This window comes from Scyliorhinus torazame, chromosome 8, assembly GCF_047496885.1.
Source record: "Scyliorhinus torazame isolate Kashiwa2021f chromosome 8, sScyTor2.1, whole genome shotgun sequence".
In the NCBI taxonomy this organism is placed as follows: domain Eukaryota; kingdom Metazoa; phylum Chordata; class Chondrichthyes; order Carcharhiniformes; family Scyliorhinidae; genus Scyliorhinus; species Scyliorhinus torazame.
This window is the reverse complement of record NC_092714.1, coordinates 151549624-151570949: the sequence shown is the minus strand read 5'-3', so window position 1 is coordinate 151570949 and position 21326 is coordinate 151549624. Positions and strand designations below refer to the sequence as shown.

Sequence of the window (21326 nt, the reverse complement as noted above, 5' to 3'; positions counted from 1 at the left end):
TGCATCGGGCGAACTTCACAAAATCAATGATGAGCCGGCTGTTGGATGGGGTGGAGGATGTCTGTGAGTGATGTGGGAGGCCCCACAAACCAAGTTCACGTGTTTTGGTCCTGCCCGAAACTGGAAAGGTTTTGGAGGGCGGTATTTAGCACAATCTCGTGGGTCTTGCACATGGATGTGGAGCCCGGTCACCTAAAGCCATTTTCGGGGTGTCGGACCGACCCTAGTTGCAGGTGGGTGTGGGGGCAGATGTTTTATTCTGTGGCGATGTTCCCATGTATCTGCTGCCCTTGTCCTTCTAGATGGTAGTGGTCTTGGGTTTGAAAGGTCTGCTAGAGGAGTCTTGGTGAGTTCCTGCAGTGCATCTTGTAGATGGTACACACTGTTGCCACTGTTCGTCAGTGGTGAAGAGTGACTGCTGTAGTTGCTGGAGGGGTGCCAATCAAGTGGGCTGTTTTGTTCTGCGTGACGTTGAATTTCCTGAGTGTTGTTGGAGCTGCACTCATCCAGGCAAGTGGAGAGTATTCTATCACACTCCTGATTTAGAACCTTAGAAAGATTACGGTCCAGAAAGATGCCAACGTATCTGCCCCGGCTTAAAAAAAAAAGAAACTAGCCACTTATTTTTCATCCCACTTTCCAGCACCTGGCCGTAGCCTTGCAGGTTCCAGCGCTTTAGATGCTGTTCCAGGTACGTATGAAATGAATTGACATTTCAACCTCAACCACCAACTTAGGCAGTGAATTCCTCTAACACAAATGTAGTTACACTTCGGACGAAGGTGAGGAACAAACTGGCCTTATCAATGGTATAGCAGCTGTTGAAACTTGAGACAAGACACTGAAATGGTCTAAAGAGATTTGACACCTCCCTGTGCATGTGGATCCTTGACTTCCTCACCAACACACCGCAATCTGTCAGGATAGCTAACAGCACCTCCTCCACAATAGTCCTCAACACCTGGGCCCCGCAAGGATGTTTGCTCAGTCCTCTGCTGTACTCCCTATACACATACGACTGTGTGGCAAGATTCAGTTCCAATTCGATGTATAAGTTTGCAGATGATATGGCTAGTGGGTCGTATCTCAAACAACAACAAATCAGGCTACAGAAGAGAGATAGATCACTTGGTTGCATGGTGTACCGAAAACAACCTCTCTCTAAATGTTGGAAAGACCAAGGAACTGATCATCGACTTCAGGAAGCGTAGCACGACACACACACACCCGTCTACATCAATGGCTCCGAAGTGGAGATGGTCGATAGTTTTATGTTCCTGGGGGTCACCATCACCAACAGTCTGTCCTGGTCCACTCACATTGATGCAACAGTCAAGAAATCCCAACGACATCTATACTTCCTACGGAAGTTAAAGAAATTCGGCATGTCTGCATCGACTCCCTCAAACTTCTACAGATGTGCCATAGAGAGCTTCCTATCCGGCTGCATTACAGCTTGGTATGGCAACTGCTCGGCCCAAGGTCGCAAGAAGCTGCAGAGTGTAGTGAACTTAGTCCAACGCTTCACACAAGCTTGCCATCCTCCCATTGATTCTGTCTACACCTCCTGCTGCCTCAGGAAGGCAGACAGCATTGTCAGAGGCCCCTCACACCCAAGCTTTGCCCTCTTCCAGACCCTTCCATCAGGCAGAAGATACAGAAGTCTGAAGACATGGGAACACCTTCTTCCCCACAGCTACTAGACTCTCCCTCGGACTGAGCTGTTCCCTGTAAGAACACTATTCATGACGCCCTATGCTGCTCTTGCTCATGTATTGCTTGCTTGGCTCTTGTTCCGCACTGTAACTAATCACTATTTGTTGATGTACCATTTGTCAATGTACTCTGTTGATTATTCTTTTGTCTACTATGTACGTACTGTGTACATTCCCTTGGCTGCAGAAAAATAGTTTCTCTGTACTTCGATACCATGTGACAAAAATTAATCAATCGATCAAATCAATAAATTGCTCCTGCTTCAACATCAAAGGTGGAAAACGTGGGGATGACAGTCTTATAAATGTACAAAGGCAACAGTAAAGTCTGAAGCCTTCTAGCACACACTTTCCACTGTTGACTCCAATAAGAGTAACAGAAATTAGGTTGAGGCCAGATTTATCCTTGGAGTTTTTGATTGGTCTGTTTAAGAGCAGAGTGACTGCCTGCTATAAATGGGTGCATTGTAGACCCCTAATACCAAAATACTTCCAGCCTCTCACATGGTCCATATGGGTACCAATGACATAGGGAGGGCTAAATTTAAAAGCAGAATCACAAACTTAATCATTTCCGGATTACAAACTGAGCCACTAGAAAACAGGGCAACTCCGATTAGAGAATTGAATGCGTGAGTCATGGGGTACTTGCACAGTACAGGGGAAAGAGGAAGCTCAATCGTTTGGGCATTCTTCACCTGAACTGTGCTGGGACATGTGTCCTGGCAAATTGTATAACTTTAAGCTAAATAGTGGGCCAGGGAGGAAAGGGAGGAATCACATGAAGGGATAGTTGGAACGTTTAAGAAAAAGGACAAGGCAATAGAATTCCTTCAGTGCAGAAGGAGGCCAATAGGCCCACGAGTCTGCACTGACCCTCCAAAAGAGCACCCTACCCAGGCTTACTCCCCTGTAACTCCATTCCCATAACCCCATCTAACCTGCTCATCCTTGGGCACTAAGGAGCAATTTAGCATGGCCAATCCACCTAACCTACACATCTTTGGACTGTGGGACCAGAGCACCTGGGGGAAACTCCACGTCGACAGTTACCCAAGGCCGGACTTGAACCCGGGTCCCTAGTGCTGTGAGGCAGCAATGCTAACCACTGTGCCACCGTGCTGCCCCGGCAGGGTAATTATAGGAATAATGATAACCAGAGTGTGACTGGAAAGGACAGTGTACACAAGTATAAAAATGCAGCAGCAAATAAGGTCAAAGTTTTTTTTAAAGATTGTAAAAAGACAGAATTGAAGGCACCTTATCTAAATGTTCACATTGTTTGTAACGAGATGGATGAATCAATAGCACAAATAGAAATAACTGAGTATGATATAATAGCTACGTTGCAAGAAGGCCAAGGCTGGGACCAAGGTATGTGTCATTTCGGAAGGACAGGAGAGAAAAATAGATTGGGTAGCTCTGTTAATAAAGGATGAAATCAATAGTGAGAAATGATCTTGATAGAAATAATTTGTATAATTGGCTTGAGAAGAGATAAGAAATAGCAAAGGAAAAGATTCACTGGTGTGAGTAGTTTTTTGGGCCCCCTAACAGTAACTACACAGGACACGGAATACATTGAGGAATACTTGGGGCCTGTGAGAAAGGCACTGCAGTAATTCTAGGTGATTTTAATCTTCACATCGATTGGAGAAATCAAATTGACAAAAGTAGCCTAGATGATTTTATTGAGAGTATTTGGACAATTCTTAGAACAGTACACCCTGAAACCTACGGGGCCAGGCTATTTTGAACTTGTTAATGAGACAGGAGTAATAAAAACCTCATAATAAAGGATCCTTTCGGCAAGAGTGATCACAACATGATATAACTTCACATTTGGTTTGAGAGTGAAATATATGAGTCCAGAACTAGTGTCTTAAATTTAAATTAAGGTAATTGTAAAGATATGAAGACAGAGTTGGGTAGATAGGTTCAAAGGTAAGATGGTAGAGAAACGGGCAGAAATGTAAGGAGATATTCCATGACTCTCAACAAAGATGGATTTTATTGAGAAAGAAAGACTGAGAAGAATGTGGCATCTGTAATTAACTAAGGAAGTAATGGATGGCATCAAATTTAAAGAAAAGGCGTGCAGTACTGTGAAGATTAGTGGTAGGCCAGACTCTTGGGAATGTTTTAAAAGGGAAATAAAATCAGCAAATGTTGTAAATGCGCAGGACAAAACATTTGACACTCTTCTTAACAGCAGTTTTTAATTTATGTTTTTCACCTTCTAACCACCATTTTATTCTTATTAAATTAGTGCAAGTCTCTCAACAATCAACTCAAATCTGTTTTGCACTTTTTCCCCCTCCATTTATAGATCTGATGCAGGCAAAAGAAACATTATTAATTTTAAATGTTGACCTCAAACCCAGCAGTGTCAATCCTCAGGTGAAAATGGTGTTGCAGTGGATAGCAGCCTCACAGTTTCAGGTGTCTGTGGTCTACTTCAAGGAATCTTTTGAAGATGACCTGTTGCCTGTGAGTATGAGGTTAAATTGTGCTTGCTTACGAGGTGTTCTGTGATTCTGTGTTCAATTGCTTCATACAAAATTAAATCTTGTTTAAATTTTCTCTGTACCTCGTGCCAACCAAGGTGTCAGGATAATGTCCCAGACACCGCCATCATCATCCCTGGGTATGCCCTGTCTCACCAGCAGAGGTGGCGGCACAGTGGTACACAGTCGGCCAGGAGTAGCCCTGGGAGTCCTCAACATTGACTCTGGAACTCATGGAGTCTCATGGCACTAGGTCAAACATGGGAAAGGAAACCTTCTGCTGATTACCACAAACCGATCCTCCTCAGCTGATGAATCAGTACTCCTCTACATTGTACATCACTTGGTGGAAGGACAGAGAGTAGAAGGGCGCAGAATGTACTCTGGATGGGGTGGCTCGGTAGGACAACCACAGATGCAGCTGGTCAAGTCCTAAAGGACATAACTCCTGGGTTGGGATTGCAGTAGATGGTGAGGGAGCCAACAAGAGGGAAAAACATACTTGACATCATCCTCACCAACCTGCCTGCTGCAAATGCATCTGTCCATGATAGTATCGGTAGGAGTGGCAAAGTCTCCATATTTAGGGCACACTCCATTGTGTTGTGTGGCACTACCAATGTGCTGAATGGGATAGACTTCGAACAGATCTAGCAACTCCATTGGGCATCCATGAGGCGCTGTAGGCCACCAGCAGCAGCAGAAGTGCATTCAACCACAGTCTGTAACCTCATGGCCTGGCATATCCCCCACTCTACCATTATCACCAAGCTAGGGGATCATAGAAACATAGGAAATAGGAGCAGGAGGAGGCCATTTACTCCCTGACCTGCTGAGTATTTCCAGCATTGTCTCTTATTATTTCAGATTGCCAGAACCCACAGTATTCTGTTTTCCGGTCGGTATTTCATCACACCCCTAACCTGTGCCTTGTAGGTGGTGGACATATAATATATATATAGCTAGTCCAGTTCAGTTTCTGGTCAATGGCAGCCCCCAGGATGTTGATAGTGAGGGATTCAGGATTTATTCTTGTCAGTGATGCTAAATTTTACATGTTAAACTGATAGAAGTATGAAACGGTTTTGGACAGGTGGAATGCTATTTTCTGGCCTGCACGGAATTTTCCCGCTTTCCTCGAGTTGGGAACTCTGGGCATTTTTACTGGCGATTTCATCAGAGATTACCTCCAATCAATCTGCCAGCTTTTGTCCCCAACTTCCACATTATTATCACTAAAAAGAAAACCTTGAAAGAAAATTTAAAAAGGACACCAATTTTAACGCTCCAATTATTTATTTTCTCCTGATGTTGCCCACAGCAGTGAAGGGAGATCGATCTTCAATCCTTGGATACTGTGGGGCAATCTGGAGGTTTGGAACCCTAATCCTACTTTCCAACTCTGTCTCCACACCCTCTTTATATATTTATTAAGTAATTATTCTGCTCTTGAATGCAACACTCGCGTCAGAGCACTCTACATTGTAATGGCTTTGAGTCTGCGGCTTCACCCATCAATTTGTTTTATCAATTCACAGGATGTAGGCATCGCTGGCTGGGCCAGCATTTATTGCCCATTCCTAATTGTCCTTGAAATGAGGCCATTTCAGAGGGCATTTAAGAGTCAACAACATTGCTATGGGTCTGGAGTCAGACCGCTAAGGACAGCAGATTTCCTTCCCTAAATGATGGATTTTATGGCAATTGACAATGGTTTCATGCTCATCATTAGATTTTTAATTCCAGACTTTTAGCGAATTCAAATTTCACCATCTACCATGATGGGATTCGAACTGGGGTCCCCAGTGTGTTACCCTGGGTCTCTGAATTACTAGCCTAGTGACAATACCACTATGCCACCGCATTCCCTAATGCTGATATGCTGTTATCTCCCTAGTTTTCTGCAGTGGTGAAAAGGGCAGAAGCGAGGGGCTGGAAGATCTGTGATCTGCTGCGGGCAGTCCTGAGATACTGCGACACCAGGGAACAAGACCCTACTGGAGCTCACTGCACTCGCATACCCCTTTTTGACTGGCTGCTGGAGAATACATAGAACATGTAGCCACGTATGAAGAGCACTGAAAATACATTTGTAGAGAGTTGTCAGGTACCCACCAGCCAAGTATTGCTAAGTCTGCAGCTTACCGAGCAGGGAGCTGAACCAGAAGGCTTGTGTTTTTTATGACAGAAAACATAATTGGCGGTAAACTCTCACGTACTATAAAGATGGAAAGGATTTTGGTGCGAGGGCAAGTTGAGATTTAAATTAAACACAATACTAGGCTGGAAAGTTCCTCAATGCTGCTCCTGCTTCACCGCTGTTACTTAACCAGAAGTGTTACTCAGTGCAGCTCTGTGGATATTCCCGCCTATTTCTTCCTCGCTCAATTTTCAAGTATAAGGAATCTGTGATCCCTCCCACGAGAAATAATTGGAGACATATCAGTTCTTGCAGCTCCTAAAAACCTGCCGTTTTGCAACCACTCAATCATTCAGTTGGTGGAAATGTGCATTGTGCTAGTGGCAGAGGTTCTGACCTCCTTTCAGCCCTGGAAGATAACACCATGACATTAGCTCTGGCCAAGGAACTGGCCGAAATTGAACTTGTAAACTCCTTCCCCCTCTGGGTGGCTTCTGGGTCCTGCACTTCACGACCACTATGCATTCTAAGGGGAATCTGAGGTTTTGCTGCACTTTCTGACCACAAATTATGGAAATTACATTTCAACGATCATCTGCAAGGTGTGCACTTCAACAAAAACACACATTGATTTGTACTAATCTAAATTATAATACTCTCAAGTTTTAACAGCCTGCAGGATAGAAAGAATGATGACTTGGTTTGTGATAGTGGAAGGTTGCCAATGTTTTTGTACCACCAGCCTCAGCAAAGGGGAGAGAAAATTGTAACCATGGAAATGGGGCGGTGAAGAGTACTTAATTTAGCAAATGCTTCGTAACCTACACTTAGTTTAGTGCTGAAACTCTTCACAAACCAGGAGAAAACTGGTGTTGCTAATGTTGTGCAGTGCAGCTTGTGGTAAGTGGAGGCAAAAAGCAAATTGCAGTATCGACCCAAGTATGGTTGTTTGTCGCTGCTGATTTATTAATGCCCCAGCTGCTGGTCCCAGGCCACTGACTGACCTGGTTAGCCACAGTCTCTGAACAGTTCTTAGTTTCCCAGTCAGTTCTGTGCAATAGTCCTGCAAGAGGATGGGAGATTCACTTTGGGCTATCGGCACGTCCAATTCACAGCACTTTCCATTTACTAAAGTGCAGTCTTGCAAAATGAACCCTTTTAACGTTTCCAACTTGGTATTCTGTTTCCTCATTTATTTAATTAGTGTGCAACTGACCACTTCTCCTATCACCTGGTTAAAACATTTTAATGCAAGGCATTCAAATATTGCAAAATTTGAGGATTAGTGCAATGAGAAATACAGGGGAGACTTTCTGGGGTCTGTTCTAGCAAATATGGGAAAGTCAGGCAGATTCCTTTACCAGCAAGTGCTGCAATCCATTTGATTTTCCAGTGATCACAGTGTGGGTTGCAAATCTCTCCTATACTACCGAATGTAGAGTTCTGGAAGATGAGGCGATATATCTTATCATCTGTGATCACAAACAGATTACAAAATTCAAACATTCTGAAATGGCAGCAGACCATTTTAATATAGGCCCACAGATCTGACAACTCTTGGTTTTTTAACTATTAGCTTCTATACGTGGAGCAGATGGATCTTTGAGAGTAATATTTGCCACTATGTGCTGCCAGTTGTGCTACATAGGAATTACATTCCCACAAGCTGATCTCTCTGAGGGAGCAAATGATTCTGTACAGTACAGCTCTGAAATTATGGCCTGCGTGTTATGTGCTGAATTAAAAATCCTGCTCTGATTAGAATGGAAGGATTTGGATGTCAGGATAATAACAATTCCCTTTGTGAGAATGAGGTAATGTTTAGCTACTGCACAGCGAGACTCAAGTTGTGATTTATGAGTTACAAAAGCGTAGTCTTTCAAGGAAATTTTAACAGACATTCCTGTACTCGAGTCAGTCTGATGTACATAAACAAACACACTTGATCATATTGTGACAATAATTTGTGTTTTTCTGCCAACACTTCAAAGCCACTTAGCACTGATTTGTTATATTTCCAGCAAATTTAACATTGGGATTAGTTGTGTCAATCTATCAGCTCCCTGCACTGTCTGCACAGTGATATCCCAGCTGCTTTCACTTTGCCATGTGCTAAAATTTTGAATGCCATTGTGAATTCTATTGGTGTTCATACTCCCATGAACACATGATGGGCTGTGTGCATGTAACCTTATGAGCTGCCAGAATATCTCACTATTGCCAGCAGTAATAAAATTCATTGCAGATTAAATTTAATCCTTTGCTTATATAAAATTCACAAGATACCACCTGAGATTTCCCACTTCGGAGATCAGTTATATAATTTTTTTTTCTATCTGGTAGTGGGTCAGGATCAGGAATCTGGAATGTGTTTTCCCCAACTACTTTGAATTCAACGTAGCACCTTTTAACCGAGTGATATCAATACCGCCATGCGACTAACTGGGTGGAAAGTCTATTCCTGGTTTACTTAGTCACTTTATTTTTTTGTGTGTGTTCCTCTGTCTCTGCTCTATTCTCAGCTGTACTTCGTGATGCCATTTTGATGAAAATGTGAAGCATTAAAATTGAACCTGATTCTGATAGTACTTATTTTGTTACTGGGTGCAGTGTTAATTCCATTGTAATTCACATGCTAGAGGTAAATATGAAGTGTGTGATGTCTGTTGTAATCCCAATATGAATTATGCCAAAAATAGAGCAGTGAAATTCATTTAACTTATGATGATTTTTATGTGTCAGCTATTAATCCAAGTGTACATTCTGTTCTCCGATTATAAGCTACCAGTTGCACTATGTTGATGTCTTGGTTTATTTCTCCAGCAATGACTAAAAACAATAAACTGTAGATCATCTACTGTGTCTACATGTGTGCTCTGCTTTGTATAATAGGGTTAAATTATTGGGGAACCCGTGCTGGAGTCTCACGATGGAATTCAGAGAAATGGAGTGTTTTCTAAATATATAGGGTGTATGTGCCCACCCCCCAGTATTTGGCCAATTCCACTGAAATTGGGTTGAGATTGTCAGATCAAAGTGGGTGCAAGTCTCGTGCTGGATTTTAACTAACTTAAAGCTCAGACATGGCCCATCAACACAGAGGACTAATCAGCTTCAATTAATTCAGGCAATGGTCCACAAGGTTATCTTGAGGCAAGCGAAAAGAAACCTCAGTTCCCAGTGACAGTTCTAACCCTGACAGGAAAGTTGATGAGGTAGGCTGGCTGGTCATTGCAATGGAGTACTGCACAGCCCTGGCGCTGAAATACTGATTCGACTAGAGGATTCATTCTGCTCAGACACATCATCTTGGAAAAGGATTGATGTCAGACAGATTTGAGCTCTTGAAAGGGAGTTTATCCCTCATGTGGGCACACTCTGAATTAATGCCTCTCCAGAATAAAGTCTCTGATTTGATTTGCAGGTGAAAGGAGCTGTTGCAGCTAATTGAGCAATGCATATTCCTAACATTTCGGCGCTAACATTTTTAATCAGGTGAAGAAGTTCTCATTTATTTGTACGGTGCAGAAGATAGTATAAATACAAAATACTGAAGACCCTGGAAAGAAGTTTAAACAGTCACATCTTTTAAATATAAACTTGGTCTGGAGCTGATTTCAGAACTGATTTTATCTGGCTTCATCAATAACTGAAGGTCAACTCTCTTTCTGGTCAAACATAAAGTGTTCTGTCCTGGTAGCATTTTCTAACAGCAAGGCTGCAACAGCAGACAGTTTCATTAAAGGAAAAAGCAATGACCTTTTCCTGAGTTGTGGAAGGCAGTTAGAAAACCTCTTGTTTAAACTAAATAAGAAACACACTGATATGGGGAAAGGTGACATGTTCTTTATTTTGTGTCATTGCATCAATAGGAGTTGTACTGCTTGAAATGAGTGCTTCGCAGAGCATTTGCTTCAAACCAAGCCTCAACCCATCTGGTAGCAACTAGATCTGCCTTAAAATAAAGAAATATATGTGCAGAGGACATGGCTAGTCAGATAATTTCACTCTGAGTTGCCACTGTTGCAGCTGCAGATTGTCACTATTGTACAAGTAGATATGTGAAGTGAGAGAAAGTTGTTCTGGCCACTTACAGGAATGGCCAACACCACTGGTGTCAAGAAGTTAGCAATTACAAGTCCAATTTGCAATGTGTTTGTAATTCGACACAGTAATTCCTTGCTTAATGTTGTAGTTATGTTCCTGTCAAATGTAACTTTAAATGAAAAACTAACCAAATCAGATTTTCCTATCATTATCAATGTAAACTTTGTTGCAGCTTTCTCATCCGAATTAAAAACCCTTATACCATGTTAGTTGAAATATCCTACATTGCTAAATTCTTTGTAAACAAAATAACTTCGATATTTTTTTATTTATTTTAAAAGAAATATTAATGATTTCCCATTGTCTACTGCAAGGCTAACGTCACTGGTAAATAGACGTGTTGGGAATCCTACAGTTCAATGTGCTATAAGATTGGCCATATCGGTGACCTTGTAAATAGGGCTCAAGCCATTTGCTCTCGTGCGTGCTTGATGCCAAATTAAACCCCATCAAAGACATCTTTGGACTGTCACTGAGGTAAAAATAATACGGATGAAGGTCAAAAGATGGTGGTTCTTTAGCACGCTTTCCTCACAGCGCGCTGGTTGATCAAAGTCTCTGGTTTACAGCTGGCCTTCCTTGCTGAGTCATTCATTCAATATGGCACTTACAGGCAGCAGGCTTGCTGGAGAGGTGCTTTATTTCTTATCAAATGGCCTTCAGTTCGAGGTTCACATCCAAGCCTATATCTTTCTGTATAGACACATTATTTCACAACAAACCTTGCTCTTGGTTTGTGATTTGACTTCAAGCCTTTGCAGTCTCGAGAGAATGACACCCAGCCGTGCTGGAGAGAGAGGCAGCCCTCACAATGGCCTTATGGAGAGGATTAATTAGATCTTTTTGGAGAGAGTTGGATAAATTCCTCCATCCAGGCTGCAGAATCAAAAGTGCAACCAAACTGGAACCTCATGACTTTGAAAACATTCCAGTGAGAACAGATCCAATCACCGCCTGTTACCGAGCAGAGCACAACACTTTGGGCCAATTCATTGGTCACCAGCCAAATCAATCAAGCTGAATTATCACTGATGTCAACCAGTCTAAAACAGCACAGCCTTCTGGATCCTTCTGTTTGAATTAAAGATGCAGGCTGCCTTAAAGATATGTCCACAAATCATCCATGGATCAAAAATGCTACGCCAGAAGTATAAAAGGTGGTGAGCTTCTGGATTTTGACTGCCTGAATTGGTTGAGACTCAAATGCTCAACTCATTTAAGAGGTACCTGGATCTGCATTTAAAGTGCTCGAACCTACAAAGCTATGAGCCAGGTGCTGGAAAGTGGGATTAAAATGAGCGACTAGTTAAATTTTTCTCCTTTTTGGCCAGCGCAGATACGATGGGCTGAATGGCCTCTTTCTGTATTGTAACTTTTCTATGGTTCTAATGGATAGCCACTAAGGGAAAGGTGGAAATGGACAGTCACCGAGTTGAAAGATGAAAATGCTCGCAAATCCTTATTGAAAATTTCCCCAGGCATCATTTCTTGAGTCTGCTTAAGCGCACACGAACAAAAAAAATTCAATTCAGCACATCAAAACATGACAAAATAAATAACGTGGAAAAAATTCTGCTCACTTATAAATCATATTCCACTTTGTTGGAACCAGGCCAGAATTACCCGTTAATTAGTATGTGGGTAATGCTGGGTGGGTTTCCTTGTGATATTACGGAATGTTGGAATTAATGACTAATTGAACCAATTAAGGGGACACTCAACTGCAATGTTGAGAGGCCCGTCCATTTTCTGGTCAGCACACTGGACAAACTGGCTGGCAGGCATCTCACATTTCTCACTTTCTACTTCCTGGCTGAAATATAAGGATCAGGACAAATGGAAAAATGAGGAGGTAGGAGTTCAAAAATTAGTCTAAAGTCTGAAATGTTTTGATTCATTGGCGAAGGAACCTGTCGCACCCTATTTAGGTCAGGAAGCTTCACCTCTATTTTGCTGAGAAAAGGATTTAAAATCTGCAGAGCAGATCTTTTTTTTTTAAAAAAAAGGAATTGTTCATTCAACTGGAGGGACGTTCTCAGCTGAAAGGGAGAGGAGGCTAGTTTTCCGCAGACAACATCTTAGAATCTAACTGCGAGGCCAAGGAACGCAACCGGAAAGGGTTGAAGATTAGTAAGCTTTGCAAGGGAGAAGGGGCAGGAGGAGGTGCCAAAACTGTCAGAAGAGTCTACAGGCTGAGAGCCAGCTATCGTGAGGTGACCGAGGTGCAGCGCAGAATAAGGAAAGACAGTGACCTCACTATGTGAGATGTAAGGCCCCGAGAGAGCTCCCAACAGGCTAGTTCTCCATCCAGCAGTCAGACAGACCAGTTCCATCTGCGATCCAAGCCACAGAGGCCTGTTTCAGCTAACATTTCGAGCTATGGCAGATTGCGGATATTCTCCCTTAAAGGACGCAGAACCAGAAAGATGTTTTCCCAGAATTGGTCATTTAAGCGGTATCGTGTGGTAACTATTAACTGGATTTGACCCATAGAATTATTGAAAATGGATGTTGTTTTTGGTATATTTTGGGAACAAGAAGTAACTTCAGAAAAATGGTGTGTATTTATTCACATACGTCGGTGTCATAGTGTATTTTGTCATGTGTTTTTTCCTTTACTTTTAATAAATATTCTTTATTAATTGTTTACACAATGACTGGACTGGTTCCTCACTGGGTTGGACATTGTTCCTCCCATTATTCCAAACAAAAATACACCACCAAGAACCAGTGTTTCAAGTTACCCTTCGGGGTTTTGAGACACTCGCAGGTAACATCAGAGGGGTTCTTCTCAAAAATGGGGCTCTTGGCTGGGATTTTGTTAAAGCATAATTCCTTTTGGGTGTAGGTGATTTGTGACTTTTTAAACATAACGAGAGTGAGGAAACGTGGAACCAAGTGAAAACATGTTATTTAAAATAAGGACACTGCAAAGATGGCTCTTGCTCCATCACAGGCTTATTTGGAAGTAGATAATACAAGCTAAGCAAATTTGAAACGAGGACCTCAAGCTAAATTGATGTAATTGACAGATAAATTGGAATTAGGATTACCTACAGGGACTAAGAAAGCTGAAGTAGGACTTCCAGTGGCGATCATGGAGTGAGTGGTCGCACACGACAGCTCCGGCTCGAAGGCATTTTTTACCCATTAGCAGGATATGTGTGGTGGAAAGGTGGTGTCCGACCAGAGTGACCGTATTGTGTCTTTAGAGGCGGAGGTGGGATCCTGGGGGATCTACGCAAATCGCTGTGGGTGAAGGTGGAGGAGCAGGAGAACGGTTCCAGACGGTAGAATTTGCGGATTGTCGATCTGCCAAAGAACGCGGAGGGAACCAGCGCCACAAAGTAAGTTTCGAGGATGCAGGCCGGTTTGGTGGAGAGTAAGGTGCTGGACAAGTCCCCGGAGGTGGATCGGGCCCACAGGTCCTTGAGGCAGAAGCCAAGAGCGGGAGAGCCGCCACGAGCGGTAATTGTGCAATTGCACAAGTTCGTGGAGAAAGAAGATTCTGAGGCGGGCCAAGGAGAAGCGAGACTGAATGGGAGGGGAGTAGTGTTCAGACATATCAGGACATTGGCACAGAGCTGGTGAAGAGGCGTGGGGGATTCTACCGGGTTAAGGCTGTGTTGTATCGACGGAAGATTTGGTTTGGGATGCTGTACTCGGCCAGACTCTGGGTAACTTATGACGACTAGGAGTACTATTTTGAGACGAGGAGGAAAATGAATTTATAAGGGGCCGTAAACGGGGAGAACTGAGTTGGTGTGTGATGGAGGAGCTAAATCCGTGAAAGGTGGGTGTTATGGCTGCTTTGTGTTGTCGGAGGTGGTAATATTTTCATGGAGTTGTAAGGTTGGTAGGGGGTGGACTCTGGAATTGATTTCTTTGAGATGAGTCAGGCAGTGCTGATGGGGGCAGTGGGGGTGGAATATGCGGGAATTGTGATTTCAGATGATGTGCCACATTGGCTGGCGGTGAGGCGTATCTCGGGGCAGGGCCATCGGCTGGGGAGGAGGCTAGATTTGGGTCTCTTGGCAGATAAGGGGTTTTGGGAAAAGGTGAGGCTGACGATTGGGAATTATGTACAGCTTAATCAGAACGAGGAGGTGTCGGCGGCCATGTTTTTGGAGGTGGTGGTCCGAGGGGAGATTATCTTGTTCAAGGTGCATAGGAACAGGAGGAGGAGGGAGCAGCATGGGCGGCTTCTGGACGAGATAGGTGCAATTTGCAACATAAGTGGAGGAGATTAAGAGAGATTTTAAGAAATGGGATACGTTGCACCTGACATTAGCAGGGAGGGAGCAGGTGGTAAAGATGAATGTGCTGCCAAGGTTCCTGTTTGTTTTCCAGACCCTTCTGATCTTTCTCCTTCAGGCATTGTTCCAGAGGCTGGAGACCGTGATCTCAGAGTTAATATGGGTAAGGAGGGTGCTGAGGGTAAAGAGGGCTCTGTTGCAGAGGCAGAGACAGAAAGGGGAGTTTCCGCTCCCAAACGTGCTGCACTATTATTGGGGGTGAATGTGGAGAAGGTGAGGCGATGATTGGGGGGGCGGGGGGGGGGAAGGAGTGGGTCAGGAGGAATAGGAGTCCTGTAGGGGATCCAATCTGAGGGCAATGCTGACGCTCTGCTGCAGTTAGCTCCGGGGAAGTGTACGGGGAGCCTGGTGTGCAGCCGATGGTTAGGGTGTGGAATCAGCTGAGGAGACATCTTAAGTTGGAGTGTATGTCGGTGTTGACGCCACTGTGTGGGAACCACAGGTTCAAGTTGGGTGAGATGGATGGGAAATGGGGGGAGGTAGGGCTGGAGAGGGTTAGGGACTTTTACTCAGAAGGGAAGTTTTCGGGTCTGGATGAGTTGTGCGAGAGGTTTGAGCTACCAAGGGGTAGTGAGTTTAGATATATGCAGGTGCGGGATCTTGTGCGGAAAGTGTGGAGGGCATTTGCCTGAGTACACACTGTTGGAGCAACTACAGCTCCCGGATGAGTTGGAGGAGGGTAGGATTGGAGATATATACGGGTGCTTGGGGAAGCAGGGGAGGCGCAGGTGGTGAGGATCAAAAACACGTGAGAGGAGGAGGATAGGCTGGGGATTGTGGTGTGAAACGATGAGAAGGGTGAACTTAACCTCCTTGTGCGTGAGGATGAGCTTGATTCAGTTCAAGGTGATGCACAGGGTATATATGACCCGGGCGAGGATGACTGGGTTCTTCCAAGGGGTAGCCAATGAGTGCGAGAAGTGTGGGCGAGGACTGGCGAATCATGTGCACATGTTCTCGAGTTACAACAAGCTGGAGAGATAGTGGGGAACGATGTTGGGGACGTTTTCCAAGACAGTGGGGGTGGAGGTCAGGCCGGATACAATGGTGGTGATCTTTGGGGTATCAGAAGTACCGGGGCTGCTGGAGGGAAGAGGAGCTGATGTTGTGGCCTTTGCCTCTCTAATTGCCCGGCAAAGGATCTTGCTAAATTGGAGGTCGGATACGCCGCCAGGGGTGGCAGCCAGGCTGGGGGACTTGTACGACTTTCTCCAGCTGGATAAGATTAAGTTCGAGTTAAGGGGGCCAGCGGATCGCTTTGAGATGCGATAGGGGTTGTTTATGACGCTATTTGATGAATTATTCGTCGCAGGGAGTAGTGGAGGAGAGGATAAAAGGCGAAAAACTGTACCAATTGTGGACTGTGATTGAATGTTGAATGGTAGGGTGGCACTACGGGGATAGGGTGGAGATGTGGAGATAGGGTGTGGGCTTAGGTAGGTGCTCTTTCCAGGGGCTGGTGCAGACTCGATGGGCCGAATGGCCTCCTTCTGCACTGTAAATTCTGTGATGGAGTGTGTATTTAATATTTTGCTTTTACACATTTTTGGGAAAAAGTAAATTTTTTTAAAATGGCACTCCCGAACCTATTGTATTATTACTGGGCTGCAAATGTGGAGAAGGTTCAACAGGACATTGACAGGATGCAGAGCTTGGCTGAGAAATACCAGATGGAGTTCAACCTCGATAAATGTGAAGTGATTCATTTTGGAAGGTCGAATTTGAATGCTGAATACAGGGTTAAAGGCAGGAATATTGTGTCCAGTTCTGGTCCCCTCATTATAGGAAGGATGTGGATGCTTTGGAGAGGGTTTAGAGGAGATTTACCAGGATGCTGCCTGGACTGGAGGGCATGTCTTATGAAGAAAGGTTGAGGGAGCTAGGGCTGTTCTCACTGGAGCGAAGAAGGAAGGGAGGTGACTTGATAGAGGTGTACAAGGTGATGAGAGGCATGGATAGAGTGGATAGCCAGAGACTTTTCCCCAGGGCGGAAATGGCTGTCACGAGGTGACATAATTTTAAGGTGATTGGAGGAAGGTATAGGGGAGATGTCAGAGGTAGGTTCTTTACACAAAGAGTGGCGGGTGCGTGGAATGCACCGCCAGCGGAGATGGTGGAGTCAGAGTCATTAGGGACATTTAAGTGACTCTTGGACAGGCACATGGACAGCAGTAAATTGAAGGAGTGTAGGTTAGGTTGATCTTACATTAGGATAAATGGTCGGCACAACATCGTGGGCCGAAGGGCCTGTACTGTGCTGTACTGTTCTATGTTCTAAGGTGAGGCGATGGTGGGGGCAGAGTAGGTCAGGTTGGAAGAGGAGTCCTGTAGGGAATCCAGTCTGAGGGCCCTGGTGATGGCCCAATTGCCTTTGGCTCTGGGGAAGTATACGGGGAGCCTGTTGGTGCAGCCGACGATCAAGATATGGAACCAGTTGAGGCATTTTAAGCTGGAAAGAATGTCGGTGTTGACACCCCTGTGTGGGAACCATAGGTTTAAGCTGGGGGGATGAACAGGATGTATGGGAAATGGAGGGAGGCAGGGCTAGAGTGGGTTAGGGATATGTTCTTGGAGGGTACGTTTGTGGGACTGGACGAGCTGCTGGAGAGGTTTGGGCTGCCGAGGAGGAGTAAGTTTAGGTATATGCAGGTGCAGGACTTTGCGTGAAAGGAGTGGAGGGTGTTCCCTAAGGTTCCAGAGTACACGCTGCTGGAGCAACTGCTGCTTCCTGACGACTTGGGGAGGACAGGATTGGAGATTTAATCGGGTGGTTGAGGGAGCAGGGCAGGGCACAGGTGGTGATGATGAGCTGGGGAAAGAAATAGATTGAGGGCTGTGATGCGGAGTATTGTGGCGAGTGAACTCAACCACCACCTGCGCGAGGATAAGCTTGATTCAGTTCAAGGTGGTGAAAAGTGTAATGTTCATGTCGGTTGGTCGGGGGGGGGCGGGAAGTGCCTGAGGTTGTCGCCTCTGTGGATGCGGAGAAGGCCTTCGACCGGATGGAGTGGAGGTATTCACTTGAAATTTTGGGTAGGTTTGACTTTGGGCCGAAGTTCATGGTGTGGATGCGCTTGTATCCAACTCCGGTGGCACGTGTAGCCACGAACGGAACAAGCTCACAAAGTTTTGGGCTGTACAGAGGTATGAGACAGGGATGTCCACTGTCACTGTTGCTATTTGCTTTGGTGATTGAACCCTTGGCGATAGCCCTTAGGGTGTCAGCAAAGTGGCAGGAGATTGTGAGGGTGATTAGGGAACATCAGGTATCGCTGTATGTGAACGACCTGTTGTAGTTTGTATCGGATCCGCTGGAGAGTATGGGTAGGATCATGGGAATACTGGAAAGATTTGGGGGCCTTCTCGGGGTATAGGTTGAATGGAGGGAAGAGCGAGATATTTCCGGTGAAAGGTGGAGCTGAAGGTCAACTTAAATGTGCTACCATTTAAGGTGGCTGGGAAGGGTTTCGGTATTTATGGATTCGGGTGACAAGGGAATGGGCCACGATGCACAAGTGGAATTTGACAATGTTGGTGGAGGAGATTAAAGGGAACCTGAAGAGATGGGACACACTGCATCCGACGTTGGCAGGGAGGGTGTAGGTCGTGAAAATGAATGTACTATCAAGGTTCTTGTTTGTCTTCCATGCCCTCCCGATCTTTCGCCTGAAGACTTTCTTTTAGGAAATTGGAGGCAATAATCTCAGAGTTTGTATGAGCCGGGAAGGTGCCGTAGGTAAACAGGGCCCTGCTACAGACGCAGAGATGAAAGGGGGGTTGGCACTCCTGAACCTGCTACATTATTACTGGGCAGTAAAAGTGGAGAAGTTGAGGCGGTGGTGGGGGGAGGAGAGAGCAGAGTGAGTTAGGATGGAAGAGGAGTTCTGTATGGGGATCTCGCCTGAGAACCACGGTGACGGCCCCTCAATGGTGAGGGACCTGTACTTGGAAGGGCAATTTGCGGGTTTGGATGAGCTGCAGGAAAGGTTTGAGCTATCAAGGGGGAGTGAGTTTAGGTACATGCAGGTACGGGACTTCAAAGAAAAGAGTGGAGGGCATTTCCCAAGTTGCCAGGGTATACTCTGCTGAAACATAGAATCATAGAATTTACAGTGCAGAAGGAGGCCATTCGGCCCATCGAGTCTCCACCGGCCCTTGGAAGGAGCACACACATCCACTCTATCGCCACACCTCCACCTGTAGAACATAATGGAAAGAATGTAATTTGAAACATGGATCTGGTGATAACCCAAAGGAACATGAGAAAAAGCGAAGTAAGAGAACTAGAAAAAGATCCTATAAACACAAATGCAATAAAATGCTTTAAAATTATAAAGATTAAAAGGCTGAAATACAGCACAGTAATCAGCAGGTGGTTTCCCTGCCAGTGTTCCGACAAGCCTCCTTGCCTATGTTCAGACAAGCCTCATGTTAACACCACAGCAACAAGATGTATTACTCTTTTAGTTTAAAGTCTGGCATACAGCCCTTATGTTAAAACCACATCAAGAAGAGGTGTACTTACGCTTTAGAAGCTTTTAGCTTAAAGTGACAGAAATAACTGTCAAGCAATTATATGATGCATGAATAATAAAGCAAAACTAAACATCAAGCCTTTATGATGTTAACAAATGGACAAAATGTATACATGGATAAGCAGAAGATATTAACTTAGGAAAAGATAATGTAATCAATAAGGCTTCTAGAACGGAATTAAAAAGTATAAAACCCCTGAATCGCTCGTTGCCTGTCGGGAGGTCTCGGCAGCTGGACCATGGGAACAGCTGGACTCAGAAGCCGAACAGAGAACCACGACTACTGAGAACACCGAGAGGAAGAGAGATTGTCAAGGAGGCCACGAAGGTCTGATCAACTCGACAGGACTCCAGAAGTAAGATCTTTTTACTTGTTGTAAAACAGTAATATTATCTTTTGAAACAAATAAAGTAAACTAAAAATTTACTCTAACCTGAAATAGTGGTTATTACAAAATATCAAAAAGTCTACTTTACTATTACCTCAGCAAAGCAGGACCCAGGATCGAAGCTACTGAGTGGTAAATAGATAAAATCTTCTTTGTAGATATAGGTTATACCAGGAATAACTTGAAATATTAGTTTGACCCTGAATAGCTACTTAAGTCTGCATTAAGGAGTTGAGGAGTAAATCCTTGCATCATATAGAGTCTTTTTGACCCTTAGGCTTAGGGGGAGATTTCAAAAAGAAGTTGGTGATAAAAATACATGGCGTCCAAAATCTAAACCTGAAATAGTGGTTTACCCAAAAAACTCACCTATACACCCTCAACAGATCCAGACCCTTAAAGGACATTGAGTGGTAAGTGAGTTAAAATTCTTCCTTGTAGATTTGGTGATCCGATAATAACTTGAAATATAGTTTGAAATAGATTAGTTCCCATCTGGTTTCAGCAAGGGAGTCTAAGGGATAGAAGACCTCAGAGTAGCCAACTGGTTAAGAAGGTAGATGATATGGTAATCCAGAAAGGATTAATATCTTTAGTCTTAAAAATGTTGAGCACAAAAATACACACCCTATCACCACATCTCCATCCTATCCTGTAACACCACCTAACCTTTTTTGGACACTAAGGGGCAATTTTGCAAAGCCAATCCACCTAATTTATACATGTTTGGATTGTGGGAGGAAACCGAAGAACCCGGAGGAAACCCACGTAGATACGGGGAGAATGTGCAGACTCGGCACAGACAGTGACCCAAGCTGGGAATCAAACCTGGGATCCTGGAGCTGTGAAGCAACAGTGCTGACCACTATGCAGCCATGCCGCCAATTTTTTAATTTCACCATGTGTCATGTTGGGATTTGAACCTGGATCCGTTAATGGGTTACCCTGAGTCTCTGATTGCTAATCCAGTGATAATACCACAAAGCAACTGCCTCTGATATGAGATTCTGATTGAAGGTGAACACCCACTCTCGACTGCAGGTAATACAGAGAGAAACAATCTTCCTTCACAGTTTTCTTCAAAGACACACATTGAGTTTAACCAGAACTTTTCCCAGTCCAGGTGTTTTGCAGCCAATCAGCAGAGCCTAAAGCCTGGCAACAGCAGTTTTATTATTTTTTAAATTGCAGTACACAAAATAATCTCCCCAGATGGTCATTTGGTTGACGTCATGTGATTGCTTGGGAAAAAAACAGCTTGTTCACAGACAAAAGTGAACTTGTAACCATTTTTTAAAAAACTCAAAAGTGTCCAAATCATTCAATGTCCTTTGCCACCCTGGGCTAGTGCAGGACCAATTCCAGCCCCGCCTGACCCGGAGTCACAACACAAGTGAATTAACCAATAATTCTCAGAAAAGTACCTGAAATCTTTGGCCCCTGGATGCCCAATAATTACAGCCACCAGGTTTGTAAGTTTAAACACAGTCACTGTTTATTTATAACAAGAACTATTTTGAAATATGATGTGGAGATGCCGGCGTTGGACTGGGGTGAGCACAGTACGAAGCCTTATAACACCAGTCTTACAAGTCTTACAACTTTTGAAATATGCAG

General features: G+C 44.3%; 1 protein-coding gene across 4 annotated transcripts in view; it reads left to right on the top strand.

Moving 5' to 3' along the window:
- The window catches only part of akap11 (A kinase (PRKA) anchor protein 11), a 134421-nt gene extending 125197 nt beyond the window's left edge, over positions 1–9224 (top strand). For all 4 annotated transcript variants that reach the window (XM_072514374.1, XM_072514375.1, XM_072514372.1 and 1 more), the window contains 2 exons: positions 4045–4205; positions 6120–9224. In XM_072514374.1, the coding sequence (XP_072370475.1) occupies positions 4045–4205; positions 6120–6275 (317 nt within the window). In that variant the 3' untranslated portion in view covers positions 6276–9224. The remainder of the gene's footprint in view (positions 1–4044; positions 4206–6119) is intronic.
- Positions 9225–21326: the final 12102 nt, after the last annotated feature.